Source organism: Phoenix dactylifera, chromosome 6 (assembly GCF_009389715.1).
Source record: "Phoenix dactylifera cultivar Barhee BC4 chromosome 6, palm_55x_up_171113_PBpolish2nd_filt_p, whole genome shotgun sequence".
Taxonomy (NCBI): Eukaryota; Viridiplantae; Streptophyta; class Magnoliopsida; order Arecales; family Arecaceae; genus Phoenix; species Phoenix dactylifera.
Genome location: NC_052397.1, coordinates 8085677 through 8108934, shown reverse-complemented (window position 1 = coordinate 8108934; position 23258 = coordinate 8085677). Strand labels below are relative to the sequence as shown.

The 23258-nt window shown below is 40.0% G+C and overlaps 3 protein-coding genes and 1 long non-coding RNA gene across 5 annotated transcripts; 3 read left to right on the top strand and 1 right to left on the bottom strand.

Annotated features, from left to right (window-relative positions):
• Positions 1-5313: 5313 nt before the first annotated feature.
• Positions 5314-6750, bottom strand: LOC103716172 (mitochondrial uncoupling protein 5-like). The gene is given in 2 exon segments (XM_026808136.2): positions 5314-6387; positions 6389-6750. Coding segments are annotated over 2 exon segments (954 nt in total). The 5' UTR covers positions 6517-6750; the 3' UTR covers positions 5314-5561.
• A 5319-nt stretch (positions 6751-12069) lies between these two features.
• Positions 12070-15733, top strand: LOC120111038. The gene is made up of 2 exons (XM_039127360.1): positions 12070-15214; positions 15297-15733. The coding sequence occupies exons 1-2, from the start codon at positions 12921-12923 to the stop codon at positions 15610-15612; spliced, it is 2610 nt and encodes an 869-aa protein (XP_038983288.1). The 5' UTR covers positions 12070-12920; the 3' UTR covers positions 15613-15733.
• Positions 15734-16023: 290 nt separating this feature from the next.
• Positions 16024-18486, top strand: LOC120111039. Of its 2 annotated transcripts, none has more exons than XM_039127362.1 (5): positions 16024-17130; positions 17232-17355; positions 17443-17766; positions 17876-17983; positions 18090-18486. In XM_039127362.1, exons 1-3 carry the CDS (start codon positions 16784-16786, stop codon positions 17491-17493), a joined length of 522 nt encoding a protein of 173 aa, XP_038983290.1. In that variant the 5' UTR covers positions 16024-16783; the 3' UTR covers positions 17494-17766; positions 17876-17983; positions 18090-18486. The 2 variants fall into 2 exon arrangements, with proteins under 2 accessions (XP_038983290.1, XP_038983289.1); XM_039127361.1 differs by having other exon boundaries at positions 16983-17130.
• Positions 18487-19593: 1107 nt separating this feature from the next.
• LOC120111037 lies at positions 19594-20350 on the top strand. The gene is made up of 2 exons (XR_005512171.1): positions 19594-19728; positions 19948-20350. It is a non-coding gene; the product is annotated as an uncharacterized LOC120111037 (long non-coding RNA).
• The last annotated feature ends 2908 nt before the right edge of the window (positions 20351-23258 follow it).

Below are 23258 nucleotides of genomic sequence, written 5' to 3'. Positions count from 1 at the left end.
CAGCTTTTGCAATAAGTTTTATCTTTACCATTTTTTGAATAGTTTGCATCCGGGGCATTCTAGAATTTCGACGGTTGCGTCTTCAGCCTCTTTTCCACCATTTTTAGAGTATTTTACACTTATTAAAAAAAATTATCATTTTTTTTTTTTAAAAATGCCTCTCTTAATGAGTTCGCCTTAGGCCCCCAAATGCATTGGGCCGTCCCTCATGGTTGGTGCCAGGTGATGAGGTCGGACAAGGTTCCACATTTCTTTTTTTTTTGGGGGGTGTGGGGGCGGGGGGCATCATTATTGCTGTTTATATTTCTCGACAAATTAGTCTTGAAGATAGCATTTGCATAGTATTCCTTGCTTTTGTTTATTACTTTTATTTGCTTTATTTGAAAGCAAAATCCTTGCTACCAAAAGCTCCAAAAGTTTTACAATAATAATAATAATAGTAATAATAAAGGGTTTCATTGTACATGTTGCTCAGTCTTGTCATTTTTTCTTGGATTACAACATAAGCAATACCTCAAGGATTCTTAGATTTATTTCTAAGCTCAAACCCAGTTCATACTGTTCAGGCTTCTAGGTCTTCGGCCCAAGCTCGGTGCTGCGGTCTTTTATTGAGTCAAGGGGCCGCCATTTAGAGAAGTCTTCTGGTCTTTAAATAGACTCCTCTGTTTTGAATTTTGAGAGAAAAAAATTGAAGTACAGCAGGAAGATATATAAACATAGAGGAGCCATCTAGTGTTTTTTGGCTGTTAGTGACAAGATTTGATCTGGCTAGAATTTGATTACAAACTTATGTGACACCAAACAGGTCATGGTAATGACTTTAGACTTCATTTTGTAAGTTTGATCAAAATGACGTTTTGGATTCTAACCAAAACCTAGCGTTTATAAAGGCTGGCTGAGCCGATAGGATGAACAGGAGCAGCAATATAGGTGGCAATAATCTTATGATTAAATATTTTAAATTTTATATTTGAAGATAAATATACGTGTATTTTTGATGGTTGCACTCATCTAATTTCTTTTTTTAATTGAAAGCTAAGAAGAGTTAGGTAAGTTAGGTAAAGTGAGTGCATTTATTATACTGGTTGAACATCTAGTTTGTCAAAATGTGAACATTCCACTGGATTTTCCTTATAATTGTATAGATTTGCATGATTATGAAAAATCCTAAATAGGTTACCTTAGGTTAGGTTGAGTCAGGATAAAAGTAATACCACTTTACTCTCATAAGTTTCTTGTTTTGTAATGCCTGATAGTCATGAGACAATTCAGTTTTCGAATACAAGTTAATGTTTAATAGTATTTCATAAATTACATATGAAACATTTAGCTATATTTTAACATAAGCATTGTGTGTCAAGTGAGAAGCATGTCTGATTTGCTTGATTTAATAGATGGAGACAGACTTGTATCTTTCGAATTTATAATACTTTAGTGTAAACAACTTTAACTCCCCTATCTCTAGCGTTTGATCATCATCGTTGCATAACTAATAAAAATTTGCTCTATACCTCACTTACAGAAATTTCCTACAACTAATATTTTGTAACTAGGATTGTGAACAAGTAGATTCGGGTTAGATCCATACCGTATCCACATCCAAAGTCAGTTAGAACAATCAAGTTCGGATTCAGTTTCAAGCCCATCAAAATTAGTGAACTTCCAAACTTGCATCCAAGCTCGATTAATATTCAGATTCAAATTTGGACACGAGTCTTTTGAAGTATTTAGCACGCGATTTTGATAGGTCAACTAGCAAAGGATTAACAATAAGAGGATCTTATCACAATGGTTTATGATGATACAATATAAAAGGAGCATCATATGAAAGTGAAAGGTTGGTTTTGAAACAAATCCAATTACATTTGAAACATATTTACTTTCCTATTTATATTTAGTTTGATTTAGACATAATCAAAATCTATATAGTTTGAAACAAATCAAAATCTAAAATAGCAAATGGGAAGAGAGCATATAGGAAAAAAAATAAAAACACAAATATGAAGAAAAAAATTAACACAAACCGTGTAGCCTTTTTCTGATATTGCTATATTTACATATACTACATGTATATAGCTTATTTTTTAGTATTTGGTTATGAAGTTTTCATATTTGAACATAGTTAAGTCTAAATTTGTAAATATAGAATTCAAAATTGATCAGGTAAGGTTGCCAAAAATTTATTTGAGTCCATACACCTATTTTAAAAAATTCAGGCTGGATGATCAAGTTTTTGGATATCATTTACATCCTATTTGTAGAGGATTGATTCCCTTTTTCTTTGGTAGTTGTATATTGAATCATAGCGAACTCCTCTCATCATCTCTCTGGATGTTCCTTTATACAAGGAGCAGTTATATAATAGCTCTAGTAACTGGTCTCAAAAAATAGTTGTAGTGACGAAAAGGTAGAAAATTAACCATCAACGATAAAGTTAGTTTGAAGACCGCCTGGCAAATAACATATGTTCTTGCAAGCAATCTCTTTTGAGTTTTTAATGCTAACTACTCATTGAATTTACCTAGATGGGGGATGATTGCAAACTTTGTGCTTCACTGTACTTGTATCAGCTTGATATTACCCATTTTAATTACTGTGTTGACTTGGCTGTTTTATAGTTATTTTTTTCAACATCAATGAGGTGAGAAACCACCTCCTCAATGCACATGACGCTGGCACCCGCAGACTATTTTGTTTGACCATCAACCCTAACTTTCCTTTTGAGTCTTCCTAAATGTGGGATTGATAATTATAGGATTGTACTTTGTCATACATGTGCAAGGACCCATGCGGGTTATATTTAGTTCCACATCGACAATGTACTGAGTAGATTTTAGGTACTTATAAAGAGCCAAGAAACCCAAATAACATTTTTTGGCTAGTATTTTTGGAGTGAAATATTGGGTTATAACAAAATGGTATCAGAGCGGATTCGACTCATGACCTATGCAGAGTTTTGTGGAGATTGATCATGGGCTACAGAGCTAAAAAAATCTAAATAATATGTCTAGCATTTTACCGCACTAGTTTAATTCTTTTTGTAGGCTTGGCTAGTCTATGATTATTTTCTCAACATTATGCGGCCGGTCCCAAAAAATCGGAGATGAAGCCGACAGCCTCTAAATGAAGGTTTAGATATATAACTTGCTGTTTGGCAATGGGAATGGTCATCTTCGTTTTCTTCCATAGACATCTCAAAAGGCATTCAATATCTTCAATATCTCCCCCAAGCAAGGAAATTATCTCTCGTTTCTTTGCCGGCACGGTGTCTGGTCATTGCTCCATATCCAAGGTCATTCCATTAGATGAACCCAGATGGCGCAAGGAGCTTTCTTGGCTGCCCCTTTTTATATGAATAAAGATACTTTACAAGTTAGTTAAATTAGGGTTGCTAGCTGAGGACTGCTTCAAAGCCTTATCACCATTCATAAAGTCCATTGTCTTCCTTCTCTAAACATGCATTTGCACCTCCCCAATTATTGGAATGGGAGCGTGCATGCAAGCGACATACAAGATTCTCAGATCTACAAGTTTTATATAATTCTATCATGGCATATGCTCTTTGATAAATTCATTTGAACTTGTGAAAAAAGATATTATTTTTTTCTCCTTTTTTTTTTGAGTAAAAGGTATTAAATTTTAAAACAACAAAAAGGACTATTTAGACATCATTATATTTCTAGCATTATTTGAAATGTTACCAATTCTCCAACCATTTAGGAGTTCCTCGTTAGTCATATAATTCTCTCAACTTCTTTGGCACAATTTATTAGTTATGCAGACTAGAGCGGATCCGAATTTTTTGGATTTAGACCGAGTTATGCATGAATCCGACTCGACCTGAATGATCTATTGGGTCAAAAATTATAGCCGTAGATCCGACCCGATCCAATTCGATCTTTTAATGATTGGGTCTGGGTCCAAAATTAGGATCCGAATAAGGAAACAGATTGGATCGGGGTTACTCGTGATCTGGTCCGACCCGACCTATTTGTACTTCTAGAATTATCGTCGAAAAAATATTTATAAAATTTATGAATAATTGTCAATTCTTTACCTATTATTTAGTTCCTTTTGTTTGCATGCATTAGTACATGGAAATACAAGCAGGCACATGTGGGTGCATGTGCTATGGGATGGACATTCATGGCACTCATTTAATGGTAATGTAGAGAATTTTAAATATATTACTTTTTTAACGAAATCTCGTTTGTTGCTCTCTGAGAGGAGAAAAATATAGAATATTATGAAACCGGATACGTGTCATCAATTCCAGAAGAGTAGGATAAGGTAGAGACTAATAAAAGCCAAATATTTTAATATTAGTAGAGCTATCTTAACATACTATTCTATATTTTTATTCTTAAACAATTTATAGTAATTTTTGCGCATTTCTTATTCAAAGAGATCAATTCCTATGAGCAAAATTGCAATTTAAATGTTTAAAGAGTCAGAACGCACAATCATTCCATAAGTTAGTTTTTAGATCTGCCTGCTTTTTCGTTAATAAGTTGTGAGGACTTAAGGAATAAAATCAAGAGATGCAGGTAGATTTGTATCCCTTCATCTTGTAACTTATGCTGGAGTTTGTAATATTGTTTTCTTGTATTTTTGTTTTTGACTTGAAAATGTCCAACTTAGGTATTCTCATGTAGTATAATGGTTTTGCACCTCATAGGATTATACAGCCCTGCATAGCCTCTATGTCATCCATATGGAAGACGAACAACTTTCCTCCATCTCACAATACATTGTGCATCACATCGAAAATTACCTTTCTAATTTCTAAGATGGAGAGCCATATATTTTTAAAATGGATGACGTGGTGGCTATCTAGAGACGTATAATTCTAGATTAGAATAACCTAAATCCTCACCAAGTACTAAAAACAAGATCATTGCATGTGTGGCTTAAGAAGGGTAAACAGTTGACTCATCTATTAAATTGTAACATATATATATTGTAAGGCAGCAATCCCAAACTTCAAAGATATATAATTTTTATTTTTATAATAACATACAAAACTCATTTATATTTAAACTGTCTGCCAAATTATATTAATACATGTATCGGATATCTTACCGAATAATCCGATGCAAATAAAAATAAATAAGATGAATTCGGATATCCAATTAATTTACTGTTTTCTGACACAATGGATTTATAATTTTTAGATAAATTTTCAATTAGGTTTAGAAATTTGGATAATAGAATTTTAAATGAATCTTGGTGCGAATAGATAAGCCATTCCTATACTTTCCGCAAGCCTTCCATCAACTATCCCATTTATGAAAAAAAAAAAAAACCCAACTATTTAGTCTCAATCCACAATGGGCTTTATTTTTTGAATAAAATATTCAAAGGGTACAAACATTATAAAAAAGTAAAGGACGTCTAAGCTCCCATTGTTTTATGTCTTCCCAGGATCACGGGAATCACGTTGATACAATGATGGACGATGATGATGGGGATTTTGAATAATATAAAAACTAAATTTATTTAGAAGCTACTTTTATCGTCATCGTCCAATCATCCACCGTCCGATCGAGATCTAACGGTGATCAGAAGTCCTTGAGGAGCTTGCGGACCTGCTCGAGAGTGACGAAGAGCACCACCGTGAACGGCCCCTGGCGGGACACGGTCGGAATAAACCCTTTGTAGAGCGCCATCGGCCCCTCCGTCCTCACCGTCTTCAACATGCAGTCGAGCGCTCCGGCGTACGGCGGCGGCGCCCCCTTCTCCACCTTCATGTTCATCACTCTCGTCTTCACCACATCCACCGGGTTCGACGCCATCGCCGCCACCACACCGGCGGTGAAGCTCGCCGTCACGTGCGCCCCTAGCCCGTCCACCATCAACCTCCGCGCCAGGATCGCCTCCTTCGCCTGGTCGTACGTCGCCAGCTGCGACGCCGTCACGATCATCGCCCGGTTCACCGTCAGCGCCGACCCCCGCCACAGGCTCCCCACACCCTCGCTCCTCACCATCCGCCCGATCGCGTCGACCACGCTCTTGTAGTTCCGCCGGTCCGCCGCCGGGAGCCGGCCGTCGGCCTGCATCCGGACCATCGCCACATCGGCGGGGTTCCCGACCGCGGCGCCGATCCCGCCGGCGACAAGGCCGGCGGCGATCTTGCGGTGGAGTGGAAGGGCGCTGCCGTCGCCGGCGGGGGACCACTTCTTCTTGAAGATGTCGTATAGGCCCATGCGTGTCGTGGAGTAGAGGGTCTGGCGGAGGACGGCAGCGGAGACGCCGGAGAAGAGCGCGGCAGGGCCTTCGGAGCGGAGGATCTGGGCGCCGACGGCGAGCGGGCCTGGGCGGGGATGCGGCCGGGGGAGAGCGACGGTGGCGGTGGCGTTGGTGTGGAAGCCGAGAGCGGGGGCGGCGGGTGGAGACCGCGGGGCTTAGCGTCTCCCCGTGGAGCTGCATGCGGACTTTGATAAGGTCGAGCGGGTGCGTCGAGCAGCCGGCCACGATGGACGCGATCCCGCCTTCAACGAATCCTTTTAGACCCATCTCGAGATTGAAAAATTAAAGAACGATGAGAGAGTGCTTTGGTTTTAGACCTGGTGGAAGGAGAGAAGAAAAAAGGGATGTGAAGTGAGGGTTTGGTGGGAAATTGTTTTCTACTACCGTTGCAGGAGAGTCGGTGTTCATCTGACGAGAGACCAGGAGAGCGAAGGCTATTGAGGACGAGTGTGGGACGCTGGTTCTCTGAGACGTGAGGGATCCAATCATCCAATTTCATGCGTCCAAGGCCGAGTTCCGAGGGAGGAGATGATGAGGTATTGGACGATGGATTCCAAGGACACGCGGACACGAAAGAAAGGAAATAGGGTGAAGGGGAGTTGTACTTGTACCTAGTGACGGTAGGATATATTTTTGTTTTTTCCCGGCGCTTTCACTGCCCTGGCTTTTCCGCGCGAGCTTGTTAGGGTTCAAAACATTGCGGCCTTTGGGAACGAAGTCCATTTTTGGCCGTTGGATTAGAGTCAGTCCCAGGATCCGATGATTATGAATGATCTTTGGATTCGCGGCCCCTCCTCGTGGCGTTGTGGCATTGGCGGCTCATGCTGCCTCGACCGTCGGTCCCGCTACTGGTGTGATCGCGCGTCGACCGTGATTAGTTCGATTGTGGATCTACCGTGTTCAGCGGCGGCTCAATAGCGAACGGGGTGGGCTCTAGTACTAGTCTTACCCTAATTAATTAGGAAGGGAAGGGGGACATATGTATTAAATCATAATAAATAGAAAATATTAATAATCTAATAATCAATTGTATATTAAATAATAAATATAATGATGAAACTTTCATCATTAATATTTGCATATGCTCACAAGAACCTCTATGTAGAAACTTCGATTATTAGTACCATCATCAATAACACCAGCTTAACGCAATTAGCAGAATATGATTTTCTCCTTTTCCTAACTATTCTTAAAATATAATATAATAATTTAAAAATTATAGTAAATAGAAAGCATCAATAGCCAAATTTTTATTGTATATTGTTCACCGTGGAGTTGCTCTTGCACCGCCTAAGGAGAGAGATGTGCTAGGAACTTGTTAAAACAAATCAGGCAGGAGATAGATATATGTGCGAGCGTGCTACCGACGTCAGAGCAGTCAAAAAGATGGTGATCGAAGGAAGGATATAAGAATATGTGGATCTGAATGTCTTGACCTTCGAGAACTTTTACTATTGTCACACTTTCATTCAAAGAAGATAGATCTAGATAAAGATAAAGGTGTGTAGCTTAGACTCCCAAGAAAGCTATTGATAACATAAACTAAGATGCATTGATTTGGCTTATCGAAGAATTTTTACGAAGTATAATTTTTATTTATTTATACTAAACGATAATAACTGCTCATTCTGATGGTTGTCACCATGTCTGACCTCCACTCTTGGTAGTTTCAATAACTAATGCCGGTTGTCCTCCTAGTATTCATGCTTAATGGTATAGTAGCTTTGCACCAACTGTTTGACCTATAATCAGGTCTTTTTGACCTTAGCCTATTTAGACATCTTAAGTTGGTCATTCTTCTTTACTTCGACCTATGCCTGTATTTTGGAATGTCTTGGAGACTGATTCAGTAACCTTGGATTACTCCTACTGGCCATCCGACTTTATATGTTGTATGGTGATTGATCTGTCAGCTTGCTCATTAGCATCATGACCAAATTCTACCTTTTTGGCCTGTCCCATCATAAGGACAATTTATTGTGGTCGGATACTATCCATTCCAACACTATAACAAATGTGGGTTTTGCCGACTATCTTTTTCCGACGCTAGGGAAAAGCGTCGGCAAAGTTTGGCTCGGCGCCACCCTTTGCCGACGCTTTTTCATAGCGTCGGGAAAACTCCGGAAACAACGACGCTATAACGCGTCGTTAAAATGTTCAAAAACAACGACGCTAAAAAGCGTCGTTAGAAAACATAAAACCCCCTAACCCGGCCCCCTCTCCCCATTTTCTATCGATTGTTGCCCTAGCTCCACGCCCGGCCGACTTCTCACCTCCATCGGCGACTTCCCCGCTGCCGTCGAACTCGCCCTCGTCTGAGGTAAGTCTCCTTCTTCTCCTCGTCCTCCTCCTCCTCCTCCTCCTCCTCCTCCCCCCTCTCCTCATTTTCTATCGCTCGTTGCCCTAGCTCCATCACCCGGCCGACTTCTCACCTCCATCGGCGACTTCCCCGCTGTCGTCGAACTCGCCCTCGTCTGAGGTAAGTCTCCTTCTTCTCCTCGTCCTCGTCCTCCTCCTCCTCCTCCTCCTCCTCCCCCCTCTCCTCATTTTCTATCGCTCGTTGCCCTAGCTCCATCGCCCGGCCGACTTCTCACCTCCATCGGCGACTTCCCCGCTGCCGTCGAGCTCGCCCTCATCTGAGGTAAGTCTCCTTCTTCTCCTCGTCCTCCTCCTCCTCCTCCTCCTCGTCCTCGTCCTCCTCCTCCTCCTCCTCCTCCTCCTCCAACTCTTTTTTTGTTTCTTGTCTTTAACGCTCGCCCGGCCCCGTCTGAGGTAAGTCTCCTTCTTTTTTTGTTTCAAACCCATTAAACCTATGGAAATATCAAAGCCAAAAATACCAATTGACGATATGCTGGAAGCCACAGAACCAATGAAGCCATTCCCATTTGATCCAGTAACAGATATGAGTGTAGGTGGTGATTTTGCTGATTTTGTAGATGAATTATTCAACAAAGTAACTTCGATATTGAATCAAGATCCTTCAGAGTGAGGTCGCCATGAATAAGCATCCTAGTGATGCTATTAATGCTATTTTATACTTTTCGCTAGTCATATTTATGTACGAGTATTGACTAAATGCCATGTGAATAAGGGTTGATCAAATTTTCTTGATGTTTTTTCCCATTTGATATTTTGAATGGCTTTTCTTTTCATTTTTTTCACATCATATTACTGCACATTTTGGTATATTTGAATGGGTAGCTTAAGCTCAAATATTTGGAATAGATCTGTGCCACTCTTTCTGAAGAAACTTTAGGGTGTCATAGATGTTGAAAAATATTCAATTGGATTTTGAAGTCAATATTTTAATTTCGCTGCTCCGAAACATTTAAAATTTAGTTAATCTATATGTTCTTGAAAAGTGCAAGCGGTGCCTGGTGGTTTTCAAATTCTTATATGGTTTACATGGTACTGTTGTGGTAAATGAAGGTGATTCATGTAATGATCGAGGTTAGTGTATGTGCCAGTCTGTATTCAATCTTTGATTTGTAAACCTACTTCACTGATTGACTTCAGTTTTCTAGATGGCCTTTGACATGTGCTCGATGTTTCCTGTGTTCCACCTGGTGTAGGTTCTGAGAGGCCTTTGCTTCCTTTTGACAAGGTAGAGGAGCAGGAAGACAGGAAGAAGGATGAGGCTAAGCCTGTCTCCTATTCATATTCCTTCTTCCACCTCATTTTCTCCCTTGCCAGCATGTACTCGGCTATGCTTCTTACTGGCTGGTCCACGTCCGTTGGTGAAAGTGGTAAGCTTGTTGATGTTGGGTGGTCGAAGAAGGACTTTCTTTTTCGAGTACTTTTTTTTTCCTTCGTGGCGGGACCGAACTCCTTACCTTTTTAAAGAACCCATATTTTTTGACTCCCCCCTCTCGAGGAAAGCCCTTGTGTTCTATCTCCTATGATGAAAGGTTTCCGCGGACTGGGGAAGAAGGACTCGTGGAATCATCATTCATTGGTTTCAGCATGAGTCGCTGGCCCTCTGTGTGGGTCAGGATTGTGACTGGGTGGGCCACAGCAGCTCTCTACATCTGGTCTCTAATTGCTCCCATTCTCTTCCCAGATAGGGAGTTCTGACTCCCAAGTATGTAAAAGGATGCAATAATTATTTGGGACCCAAGTCCAGCATCATTGAGTCTGTACATGTCTCTGTACACAGCTCTCGATCACTACCAGAAAACACGCGTATAGTGACGGGAAATTAGTGACGGACCGTTATCAGTTACTATTTGTGACGGATTAGTGACCGACAGAAATTTGGTCACCCTGGTGTAAACTTAGTGACCGTTTAGTGACAGACCGGTCACAGAATGCGCGGGTAGGATGGGCGCCAAACCTTAGTGACCATCATAGTGACGGGGTATCTGTCAGCAATATGATAACCAAAATTGCAACCAGACAGTGACAAATGCAGCCGTCACAAATATAGTAACCCTAGTATTTATAAATTTTTAAAAGATTATTTTTGGCAGTAACAGATTATTGACAAAAATTTCTGTCACCAAATTTAATTTTTAATTCCAAAAATATTAAAAATATTATTTTTGAGTAAACCTAAATTAAAAGAAAAAATAAAAGGAGGAATATCCAAAATGAAACTAAGTGTGCCCGCCGTTCCGCCCAAATTTCTTCGATAATCCAAATTCCAATCGCTCTCTATAAAACTCAAATTTCTTCTTCTCATTTTAAAATCTCATGGTGTCGGCCATGACCCATTTGCACCCCTATTGCAAGTTTCCTGCTTTATAGAATTTTTTTACCATACTTTATAGTTCAAAAATATTTTTGCCTTGCAAGTCCCATCCAATCAGCCTTATAAATAAAAAAAAAATTGATATGAAATTTGGCTTGCAAATCGATTTAGCCCAAATCACGATTTAGCCCAAATCAGCCTATATACAATTTGGCTTGCAAACCGACTTAAATACCAAAACCCTAACCTTTCCCTTCCCTTCCCTTCCCGTCCCTCGCTGAGAGCAGCCGCCGCCCCCCCCCCCCCCACTCCCTCGCCCCCCCTCCCTCGCTGAGAGCCGTCGCCGCCCTCCCTCGCTGAGAGCCGTCGCCGCACCCCCTCGCTGAGAGCCGCCGCCGCACCCCCCCTCCCTCGCTGAGAGCCGCCGCTGCCCCCCCTCCCTCGCTGAGAGCCGCCGCCGCACCCCCCCCCCTCCCTCGCTGAGAGCCGCCGCTGCCTCCCCTCCCTCGCTGAGAGCCGCCGCCGCCGGCCCCCCTCCCTCGCTGAGAGCCGTCGCCGCCCTCCCTCGCTGAGAGCCGTCGCCGCCCTCCCTCGCTGAGAGCCGCCGCCGCACCCCCTCGCTGAGAGCCGCCGCCGCACCCCCCCTCCCTCGCTGAGAGCCGCCGCTGCCTCCCCTCCCTCGCTGAGAGCCGCCGCCGCCGGCCCCCCTCCCTCGCTGAGAGCCGCCGCCGCCGCCGCCCCCGCCCCCCCTTTTCCCTCGCTGAGAGCCTGATAGCCGCCTCCTCTCGGTGTCGTCGCCTCTTCAACGACCGGCCGGCGGCTCTTCACGTCCTTCTCCCCCGGACGGCAACCTCCGCGGCTCCGGTCACCGACTCACAGTCACCGGTAAGAGTTTTCTCCTCCTCCTCCTCCTCTTCAAGCTCGATCCCGGTAGATTTTGCCCAAGCCCGGAGAGAGAAAGAGAGAGAGAGAGAGAGAGGTGGTGGGGCAGCGAGACAGCTCGGAACAGTGGGAGAGTGGGGAGTGGGGACAGTGGTTTTGTTTTGGGTGGAGACGGGAGACAGAGAAAGAGAGGAGGGATTTTTTTTTTTTTGCTAAAATAGACGAAAGAAACTTTAATATATCTGAGTAGCTGCTTTTATTATGATACTTGGACACATCACTTGGTTGGGTAAATCATGATACGGGCACTGTGTCGAATTTACTGTTGCTAAAATAGACAAAAATAATGTTGTACTTGAGGAGCTCCTTAATATTATGCATTTTTATTCTGACACATTTGTTAGTCCTACCAATGGTTTGCATATATTTAGACTGCTTCACTGATTATTGTTGTAATTTTGAGGGTTGATGGGTTGGGATTATGTAAAGTTCATGGATTTTAATTTTTTCGTCATGTTATTCATTTTTACAATCATTGTTCATCTGCAAGGAATAATGGAAAGTGGTGGAAAGTGGTGTTGCTTCATGGTTGTGAGTTATTTCCAGTGTGCAATCAAGAAGCTGGTCAAAAAGCTTGCTAAGAAGTACCATGCTTTCCTAGCATCAGAGGCGATCATGTATATTCACATTTGTTCTATGTGAAGCAGATAGTATTCCATATGTAAATTTGGATGATTTGACTTGTATTCCTTGTCTTTGTAAAGATTAAATGCTTTTTGAATATTGCTGGTATTAGATGAATGAACAGATAACTTGTAAAGGTTAATTCCTTATGTTCAGCTTTTTGTAAAGATTGAATGCCTTCTTAATGTCAATGATGCTGGGACAAGATTGAATGACTTATTTTTGTCATGCTTATGATAACTTCTCATCTTCATAAATATCATACCAGTTTTTGTTTCTTTTACATTTTTTACGATCTTGCCTTTCGTGTTTTTAATGGTTCGGTTTTTCTTATGTTGTTTTCTTTTTTTATCATCTCTCTAATATTTTCTAGGCTTTCTTATGTTGTTTTATTTTTTTGATTTTTAGAGGAACTATGTCAGTTGATCGTAATTGGATGTACCACCGACTTAGTGAAAATGGTTATATAAGAGCTGAGTTCTGTGATGGAGTTAAAGGGTTCCTTGAGTTTGCATTTACTCAGTTAGAGTATTGTAGTGGTGATAAGATTAGATGCCCTTGTATAAGATGTGACAACCAGAAATTTCTTAACCATGATACGGTCAATGTTCATCTGTTGAGAAAGGGGTTTACACCGAGATATTCAACATGGTTTGCACATGGGGAGTTACTTGGTGCAGTTGCTCCTGTAAGTACAAGTGCAGTAGAAGCATCCACATCAATGGATGTTGGTTGTGAACATGGTCAGCAATATAGAACCATGGTGATGGAAGCTATGGGTCCAGAAGAGGAACTTCATTTGAGAAGTGCATTTGAAGTTAATCATGAGGAAGAGCCAAACAAGGATGCTGCAGATTTTTATTCTTTGTTGAAAGATGCAGAAGTACCTTTGTGGGAAGGGTGTAAAAAACACTCTAAGTTATCTGCTATTAGTCAATTATTAAATTGCAAGTCTGAATTTAATATGAGTATATCTTGCTATGATCGAATCATGAAAATAGTGAAGAATATGTTGCCGGAAAGTGAGAAGCTGCCCTCTGATTTCTATCAATCAAAGAAGATGCTTCGGAAGTTGGGGTTGGAGTATACAAGTATTGATGTTTGTGAGAATAATTGTATGCTATTCTATAAGGAAACAGAGAATTTGATTGAGTGTACTATTTGTGGTCATCCTCGTTATAAACTCAGAAGAAATGATGGTGGTGGTAGAAGAAAAGATGTTCCTTATAGAAGGTTGCGATATCTTCCAATAACACCAAGACTTCAGAGGCTTTTTATGTCAAGCAGAACGGCTGAACTCATGTCATGGCATGTGAAGGGAGGTGATTCAGATGAGATGGTGCATCCTGCTTGTGGGGAGGCTTGGAAGCACTTTGACCGCATTCATCCATCCTTTTCTACCGAGCCTCGTAATGTTAGACTTGGGTTATGTACGGATGGATTTAACCCCTTTAGCCAATCAGCTCGTCCTTATTCTTGTTGGCCAGTTTTCGTAACAGTTTACAATCTTCCACCATCAATATGTATGAAACGACCCTACATTTTTCTAAGTTTAGTCATTTCTGGACCTAAGAGCCCTGGCAAAAGTATTGATGTCTTGCTTAGGCCTTTGATTGATGAACTTAAAATATTATGGGAAGTAGGGGTCACCACTTATGACATCTTTAGAAAAGAGAATTTTCAAATGAAGGCAGTTTTATTATGGACTATCAATGATTTTCCTGCATATGGCATGCTTTCAGGATGGAGTACGCATGGAAAGTTGGCCTGCCCGTATTGTATGGAGAACTCAAAAACATTTACACTACAACATGGTGGGAAGACTTCTTTTTTTGACTGCCATCGTCAATTCTTGCCCATGGACCATGCATACAGATACCAAGTTGATAGTTTCTTCAATGGTAGAATAGAGACAGACCCCCCACCTCGTCGACTGTCTGGTGAGGAGTTGAAAAATAGGATCTCTGCTTTGCCTAATATAACTTTTGGTTTGAAAGCTCCTAAGCACACCATTCCTGGATTCGGTAAAGATCATAATTGGGTGAAAAGGAGCATATTTTGGGAGTTGCCCTATTGGCATACACTACTTATTCGACATAATTTAGATGTCATGCATATTGTTCGGAATGTGTTTCTCAATATATTTTACACTTGTATGGATGTAAAAGGGAAGACTAAAGATAATGTGAAAGCAAGGCAAGATTTGGAGTTGTATTGCAAGCGTCCTAAGTTGAGGATTCAATTTGTTAATGGAAAGCTAGTTAAGCCTCCAGCTTCCTATGTATTGTCCAAAGACCAAGCAATGGAGGTCTGCGAGTGGGTGAAAGGGTTAAGACTGCCTGATGGATATGCTTCAAACATATCGAAGTGTGTTAACCTGGATGATTATAAGTTTTACGGGTTAAAAAGTCACGATTGTCATGTTTTCATGCTGAGATTGCTTCCAATTGCATTCCGTGAAGTATTGCCAGCACCAGTGTGGGATGCATTGACAGAATTAAGCTGTTACTTTAGAGATTTATGCAGCACAACTTTGCGTGTCCAAGATATGGAGGTTCTTGAGAAAAATATTGTGGTAACTCTCTGCAAACTTGAGAAGATATTCTCTCCTGCATTTTTTGACTCAATGGAGCACTTACCTGTTCATCTAGCTTATGAAGCTAAGGTTGGGGGGCCCGTGCAGTACAGATGGATGTACCCCTTTGAAAGGTAACAATTTCTGTAAATCCATTAATATAGTTTCTTTGTATCCATTAAATTTGAGAAATTAACATATTAATCTTATTTATAGGCTTATGCATGATATAAAGCAGAAGGTAAAGAATCGAGCATCGATTGAAGGTTCTATTGTCGAGGCTTACATCATAGAAGAAATATCAACTTTCTGTTCGCATTATTTTGAGCCTTCTATACAAACGAGGTTAAATCAAGTTCCCCGTAATGAAGATGAAGGGGAGTTTGATCTCGTGGATCGTCTATCCATTTTTACTCATCAAGGTCGACCTTTTGGAAAACCTTCTGCAAGGCATTTGACTACTCAGGAGTTTAATGCTGCTGAGTTATATGTTCTTCTTAATTGTGTGGAGGTTCAACCTTTTGGAAAGTAAGTTACACAAGTACTTAATTATAATCATGCTTAAAAATGCATATGGAGTACAATATATGTGATTATAGCTTTTGTCTTGTAGGTATTTTGATGATTATATCCGGCAATCTTGTCCAAATATAAGCCAAATTGATTTGGAAAGACGACGCAAAATGGAGTTTCCGGCTTGGTTTAAATCATATGTGAGCTGTAAATTCATAAATATAATAATAAATTAGACTTTCACTTGATTTATTCTTACGATATTATTTTTATCATGCTAGGTTAATGACAGTAAAAATCATGTTGATGGGCGCTTAAAGGACCTATCATATGGCCCTGGGAATAAAGTTAAATGTTATAAAGGCTACTTTGTGAATGGGTACAGATTTCACACCAAAGAATATGGAAAGGATAAAAGAACCTTCAACAGTGGTGTGTGCATTAAGGGAAGCAGTTACAATGACTTTGAGAGTGACTATTATGGGATGTTGGTTGACATTATCGAGTTAGACTATTTTGGGATTGGTAATAAAGTAGTGTTATTCAAATGTGACTGGTATGACAGAGATAAGGGTATGAAAGTGCATCCTCAACATGGCCTCGTTGAGATCAATTACAAACTAAGACTTCCAACCAATGATCCGTTTGTATTAGCTCAACAAGCACATCAGGTGTTCTATACTGGTTACCCAGGTAAGAAGAAGAATCGAAGATTGTGGTGGGCAGTAATTAAGACAAAAGCTAGAGGTAGGTTCCTTCCTAGTGGGACAGAAGAAAATTTTTCTGATTTTTATCAAGAAGAAAACTACAGGATTCCTACCCCAATCTCGATGACAGATGAGCTTGATGACCCAGACATTTTGGTTGGTGTTAATAGAGATGCAGAAGATATTGATGCAGCAGAAATTGAGTTGACAACTAACCAAATGGAAGAGGATCTTGAGGATGAAGAAGAAGATTTTGAAGATGAACAAACTGAGGAAGAGGAGCATGAGGCTGAGGAAGATTAAAATACAACATGCATATTTATGAATGCTAATATAACTAATTTTAGACTTATAAATTATAGTTGTGCAGACATGAGAAAGAGCAAAGGGAAAGCAACAGGTCCACTGATTGTTCTTTACTTTGATTGAATTTGTTGACATTTACATTGTGAAATAACTATAACTTTTTATTGTTGTGCAGTTATGGCCAAGAAAAAAGGGAAAGCAATAGGTAATGGAAAAGCAGCTTTAATACTGGCTGCTACTCAAGTTCCTCCTCAACCTCCTAGGTTGTCTGAGCGTGTCGAGGAATGTCATGATGATGATGATTACATTCCTGATGGGGACATGATTGAAGAGTTGGATGCAAATGAAGAAATAAATGATGAAGAAATGAATGGTGCAGTGCAAAATCATGAGGATACAATGAATGAGGATCAGATGAATGATGAACTTGGAATTGATCCAAGACAGAGCAATGGCCCAGAACCAACCCTTAAAGCCCCTGTTGATGCAAATGGAAAAGTGATTGTTAGGTGCAAAAGAGGAATGTATGAAAATATCACTTTCTTATATCACTAATTTGAATTTATGTGTTTGTTGCATTTAAAGTATTTAATTTATTTTCTAATGAATATTTTTTAAATTGCAGGTTTCTTGATTATGAGGTCAGTCACAAAGCTGTTGCTATCATGCGCCAATTTTTTAATGGTCCGTGGTTGTCATGGAGGGAGGTCCCTACACATGCTAAAGTTGGAATGTGGAACAAATTTGAGGTGATGTAATTAATTTATATTTCTTATCATTAACTTTTGCCCTTAACAAATAGTAAGTCTGATTACTTGCGATCTATATATTGTTAGGAGATACACACAATTCTTCCAGGACAATTGCATCATGTGCATGAAGTTTAGAACAAGCATTGTCAGCGACGATTGACAACCTCATTAGGGAAGGTCAGAAGCCAAAAGCTTCTGGAAGCAAAAGGAGATTTAAACAAAGCCCGTGATAAACCCCCTAATTGGATCTCTAGAGAAAATTGGAATAAGCTAATTGATATTTGGATCTCCCCAAAATGGAAGAAGAAATCAGAAGCCAACAAAAATAATAGAAACACTATGAAGAACGGTAGCATCTCTAAACACTGTGGAGGATCAATCACATTTGTCAATCATGACGAACGATTGGTACATATCTTTATTCAATTAGATTTCTATAATAATTTTTATATTATTGTTCAGTCATCTTAAATTAGCCCATTATATGTTAATGAATTTTTTCTTTTCTCTTTTGTAGAAATTAAAGTTAGGCAGGGAGCCAACAATAGTTGAATCTTTTAATCGGACGCATAAGACAAAGCAAGGCATGGGAGGATATGTAGATAAGAGAAGTGAAGCTGTCATGGTAAGTATAATTTTTTTATGATTCATAAATATTATTGAGCTTGCTCATGTTTATCTCTTGTTTGATCCACCATAATGTTTTTCTCTTATTTTAAATCAACTGGCAGGCAAAGTATTCAGCTGAATACTCCAAAAAATATGGTGATGCCTCCACCTCAGATGCTCCTCCACGTGATTATGACTTGTGGTTTGAGGCAACTGGTGTCCCAACTCATGGCCATGTCTATGGCATTAGTCCCCTAGAGGATCTCACTGGAATTATTGGGCAATCATCATCTGCTTTCACCTCTACAAGTCAAGCTCCAGAGCTGTACACTCATGAAGACCTTCTACGTATTCTTGAGCAGGAAAAGAAAAAATGGCAAGAGGAGGTTCTTCAAAAGATGAGAGAAGAGATTGGCTTTGGACCAAGACATGCAGATCGGGGGAGTAATGGTGATTCTGGTTCTGCTGATCATGCTTCATTATAATTGTTTTTGCCTTAGATGATAGGTCTTTGCATTCCTAGGAGGAATGAAATCTCTGTTGATCTTTATGACATATTTTTAGACTTTGATTTTGATGGATTCAGGACATGTTGATGCCAATTTTGAATGACATTTAAAATGACTTTTGCGTAATGTTGAATGCCTTTGCTATTAATGATATTATTGTTATTATTATTATGTGCCAATCAATGTACCAAATGTACCAGGTTATTAGATTGTGATCGGTGACCAAATTTTGGTTACTAAATTGTTTACCAACTATTGTGACGAGCAGTCATAAACTTAGTGACAGGATTTTGGTCAATAAAAATTGATTTTGCTCAGCGCGTTTGTAACCAATTAGTGACCGTAAACTTATCACTAGGTCAGTGACGGGATTAATGACAAATGTAGTGACAAAATGTGTGACCATGTCTGTGACGACTAAATCTGTCACTAAAGGTCGTGACAGATTAGTGACCAAACTTGTGACCGCATTCTGTGACAAAATCAGTGACCAAGTTGCCTTCGTCACTAACTCCGCAACTGGATAGTGACGGGAAATACATAATTTCTTAAATATTTAATTCTTGAATTTGTAACGGCTTAGTGACGGCGGTTCTGTCACGGAGGTTAGTGACGGGAATCGCCGCCGTCACGGAGAATTTAGCGACGCGTGTTTTTGTAACGAAGTCAGTGACGGGAGCTCCGGTCACAAATTCCATATTAGTAACCGGAAACACGGTATAGTGACGGGAATCTCCGTCACTATACGCGTGTTTTCTGGTAGTGGATGCCGCATTTGTGGAGGAATCTGTATTATAGATGCAGGCTAAACTTATGTGTGGTTCAAGAATGATAGAGATGTTGCTATAATGTTTGGAATTGTAACCATGGTGCTTCATAATTGAACAGTAAGATGGTCATCCTTTCTTGTGCATGATTCACTGGCAACATGCAAATATTTGCTGGGTAAACTTTGATTTCATTCTCTGAAACTTTAGATAATGGGAACAATTTGTATTGAGTAATCCTACTGTTTGCTCGGCCGGAAGGAAGGTATGCTTTCTTCTGCTTTACATGTTGGACTGGGAGCCGCAGTTATTGAAAATATTGGGCAAGCTTTTGGTACTAAAAAAATAGCGGCGGTTGTTGCAGTATGATCGGGTATAGATCTTGGAAAGGACTTTAATTAGTATGTTCTATATTGACTTGACAGGAACATGGTTTCAGGACAGGCAGTCCGGCTGGACGACTTGACTCCCACGATCTAGATGAGGTAACTGGAATACATCTTCTTCATGAAAGTAAACTGTAGATTTTGCTTTTCTTCCTCTTGTTCTTCTTCGATGGTTAGCAGGGCTACTTGTCATACATGAGAAACCTGATAGATCATTCTTGTGGTTCTATTTTGCTGGCCAGCAATCTTGATCGTTTGCATTTTACTTGATTGTGTGCTTTTGCTAATTTTTGTTCTGTATTCTTTCAATTCTTGCAGTCTTTGGAGCTGTGGAATGTGATAGAGAACCAAACCATGACGGTCCAGGCACACGAAGGTCTTATTGCAGCATTGGCACAGTCACAAGCCACAGGAATGGTGGCCTCTGCTAGCCATGACAAGTCTGTTAAGCTGTGGAAGTAAGCATGGGGGGTGTTGCAGTGGAAGTAAGCTGTGGAAGTAAGCCACAGGAATTTTTGGAAGCTACTTTGATGGTTTATGTATTCGTAGACTAAATGTTTTGTGTCATCTGTACTGAACTTCTTGTTCTATCTTACTAATCCCAGTGGTGTAGAAATGCATACCTTGTTATAATTAGTGTTGGAAGCAGTGGAACAGAGCTACTGCTGCACTGATTGTTGGTAAATCTTAGTTTTTAAGGTAACACGTGCTTGCTTTTCCATGTCTAGCCTCCATGATGGATGTGCTTCTTGGCAAACTATGTCTCTTCAACCAAATGATACTTTATATAATATATCTATGAACCATGTAATTTATGTTGATTTGGAGAAATAGTGCGATCTGATGACTAGTGTAATTTATGTAATTTATGTAATTTATGTTGATTCATGTAATTTATGTAATTTATGTAAGAATGCAGACAAGCCTGGAGGAAATATTGATCTAAAGAAAGGTGCTGCTGAGGTAATCTGCGCCCTAAATAATGCCGATACGCCTTTTGTTTAGCTTATTTACCTTAATGGAGTGCTGTCCATCAGCTACTATGTGCTCATGGGCCATTTGGTTCAGGTGTGCTCATGACATAATTTTGTTACTGTGTAATGCCTCCATATCTTTCCTTGTTGATAATGTTGTGCTTTTGCTGCCGGTGTTAAGCATATAAAAGCTTATAAAACAGAAATGCAAAGTCATCTCCAAAGATCACATAATGTGATATCTTTTGCTATTTCTACATTGTTTTGTTTATCTGCCTTTGTCATAACCTTCTTTTCATTTTTACAATTGTTTCTGTTCAGTTGGCGACATCATTAGTTGGTTAATTGAAAATTTCAAGAATGATAAAGCTACTGAGTCATCAACAAAAAGTAATAAAACCAATGAGAGAAAAAAAAGCTTTAGAAAAAGAGTCTGCAGAGAAGGAAGCAGAATGCAGCATTACTATTCTTAATATACATGTCGGTGTTATTTGCAAGGCATGGAAGCATCCATCTACTGACAGGTAGTTCTGTTTCTTTCAAGGCATCTACCTTAAATTTTTAGAAGAACTTCATAGCTTTTAGTCCATTCTATAGTTTATTGGTTGAGGAGATAGACCTGGGAGAAGGCAACTTGCGCCAGGTAGTTGGTTGTCTTGCAAAGTTTTATAGCCCAGATGAACTGCTAGGCTTGGAAAGCCACGTTTGATAATAAACTCTTGAGACTGAAATCACAAATCATTTTCCTTCAGTGCTATCTATATTTACTTGTGAGACAAAATCTTCCCATTTTTAAAAGAAAAATCATCACAACTTGGGTGATGATGCATGTTTTTGTGTATGAATTGGCATGGATTTGAACTTTTTACCCATATGCCAGACTACCTACTTAAAGAACTGGTTGATTTCTTGTATTTATTGGTAATTCCAAGTTAACTCCAACACAGTTTCCATTCTATCCCTTGTGCTGGTATTTTGCAGAATTGACTGGGTATGGTAATCGAAGATATTCCTCTGTTCTGAAAGCAGCTAGAAGATGGTTCCACTGATCCACTTGTTTCTAGAAATCTTTTTGGTCTGGATGAAAATACAGCATGCCCACCTGTCTGGAGGACTGCAAGAAGAACTGCCATGCAACGAGACAGAGAAAGCAAACCTCAAGTTCACAACTACCAGAAGTTCGCAACCCATATTTTTGATGTTTAACGACGCTTTATTGCATCGCTCAAGTAGCCTAAACCGACGCTTTTAAGCGTCGGCATAGTCCAATTCATCTAATACGGTGGGAAGCGTGGGTTGAAGTACGCCGACGCTTTTAAGCGTCGGGTTTATATAAAATGAACGACGCTTAAAAGCCTCGGCATAGTCCAATACAAATACGGTGGGAAGCGTCGGTTGAAGTACGCCGACGCTTTTAAGCGTCGGGTTTGTATAAAATAAACGACGCTTAAAAGCGTCGGCATAGAGCGACGACGCTTTTTTGACGCGTCGGGTTAAACCCGATCCACGCCCACCTGCCCGACGTCTGACCCACGCTTTGTGATGCGTGGGCTGGAAATTCGCCGACGCTTAAAAGCGTCGGGAGAGACCAAAAAAAGCGCCGGGAGATATCTTTTCTTTTGTAGTGCAATAAGGGTCACATGATTCCACCTATGTTTACTTCATCTAACCTTGACCACGTGGTCTCATGGCCTCTAGTTAAGTTGTTGAGATGGATTGTAAATAATACCTCCCACATCTCATCGACTAATAAAGAAGAGGTTGACGGGATGTTTGTCATCACCCTATTAGTATCTGTAGAGTAGAAATCCATAGTTAATCACGACCTGTTAACTTATTATTATTGCTCATTTATAGAATATCATTTCCACCCTTAGTAATCTGTTCATATCTTTTTCATTTTCTTTGACTCTTATGTTTTTACCATATCTCCTTTTATGAAAAATTTCTGTGTATCAAAATAGCCCGCACATTACTTAAAGAATCTTCTACATCCATAGAGTTCTAGCTTTATCTTATGCATTAATAAGGATTCTAATTTATCTTCCGGTAAGACATAGTTTTTTTATATAAATAGACCTTGTATCCTTCTTTTCAGTGTTCACCCCTCTTCTTCCTCCTGACTATTTCATACCTTCTCCTAATCCCCTTTCACTTATTATGGTGAGTGAGATTGAGTATTGGATGGAGTAATTCGTTTATTCGGATCAACCGACTTTTAACTGGTTTGCTAAATCGGAATACCATCACAAAGTAAACATCTTGAGATCAACCGACTTCGCAATGAATTCCGTTTGACAATTACAATCAACTAGTTAGGAGCATCCAATGCCTTAGGAGCAAAGTGAGCATCTTGAGATCATTAGTCCAATCAACTTTGTACATCTAAAGAAATATTATCTTACATTGTGAGAAGCACCTGTGAAAATACAAAGTTCAAAAGTTCTGCTATATTGTTACTTTTGGCTGATACAATTAATAGCTCATCCATCAATATTCTTCAACGCTCGGCCTACCCGTTGGCAGATTGGGTTGATGATTTTTAATACAGGCTTACCAAAATTTCTGACATGCACCATTTATTGGCCAACCTTGGATGCATACACATTAGTCCAAGATAAACTACACACCCATAAGGACCAGGTCGAGTCCCTT

Coding starts and splice junctions, on each gene's coding strand:
- LOC120111038 (XM_039127360.1), top strand. CDS start 12,921: ATGTCAGTTGATCGTAATTGGATGTACCACCGACTTAGTGAAAATGGT. Junction 15,215..15,296: donor TGGATGTACCCCTTTGAAAG/GTAACAATTTCT, acceptor TCTTATTTATAG/GCTTATGCATGATATAAAGC.
- LOC120111039 (XM_039127361.1), top strand. CDS start 17,698: ATGAAGAACGGTAGCATCTCTAAACACTGTGGAGGATCAATCACATTT. Junction 17,767..17,875: donor TCAATCATGACGAACGATTG/GTACATATCTTT, acceptor TCTCTTTTGTAG/AAATTAAAGTTAGGCAGGGA. Junction 17,984..18,089: donor AGAGAAGTGAAGCTGTCATG/GTAAGTATAATT, acceptor ATCAACTGGCAG/GCAAAGTATTCAGCTGAATA.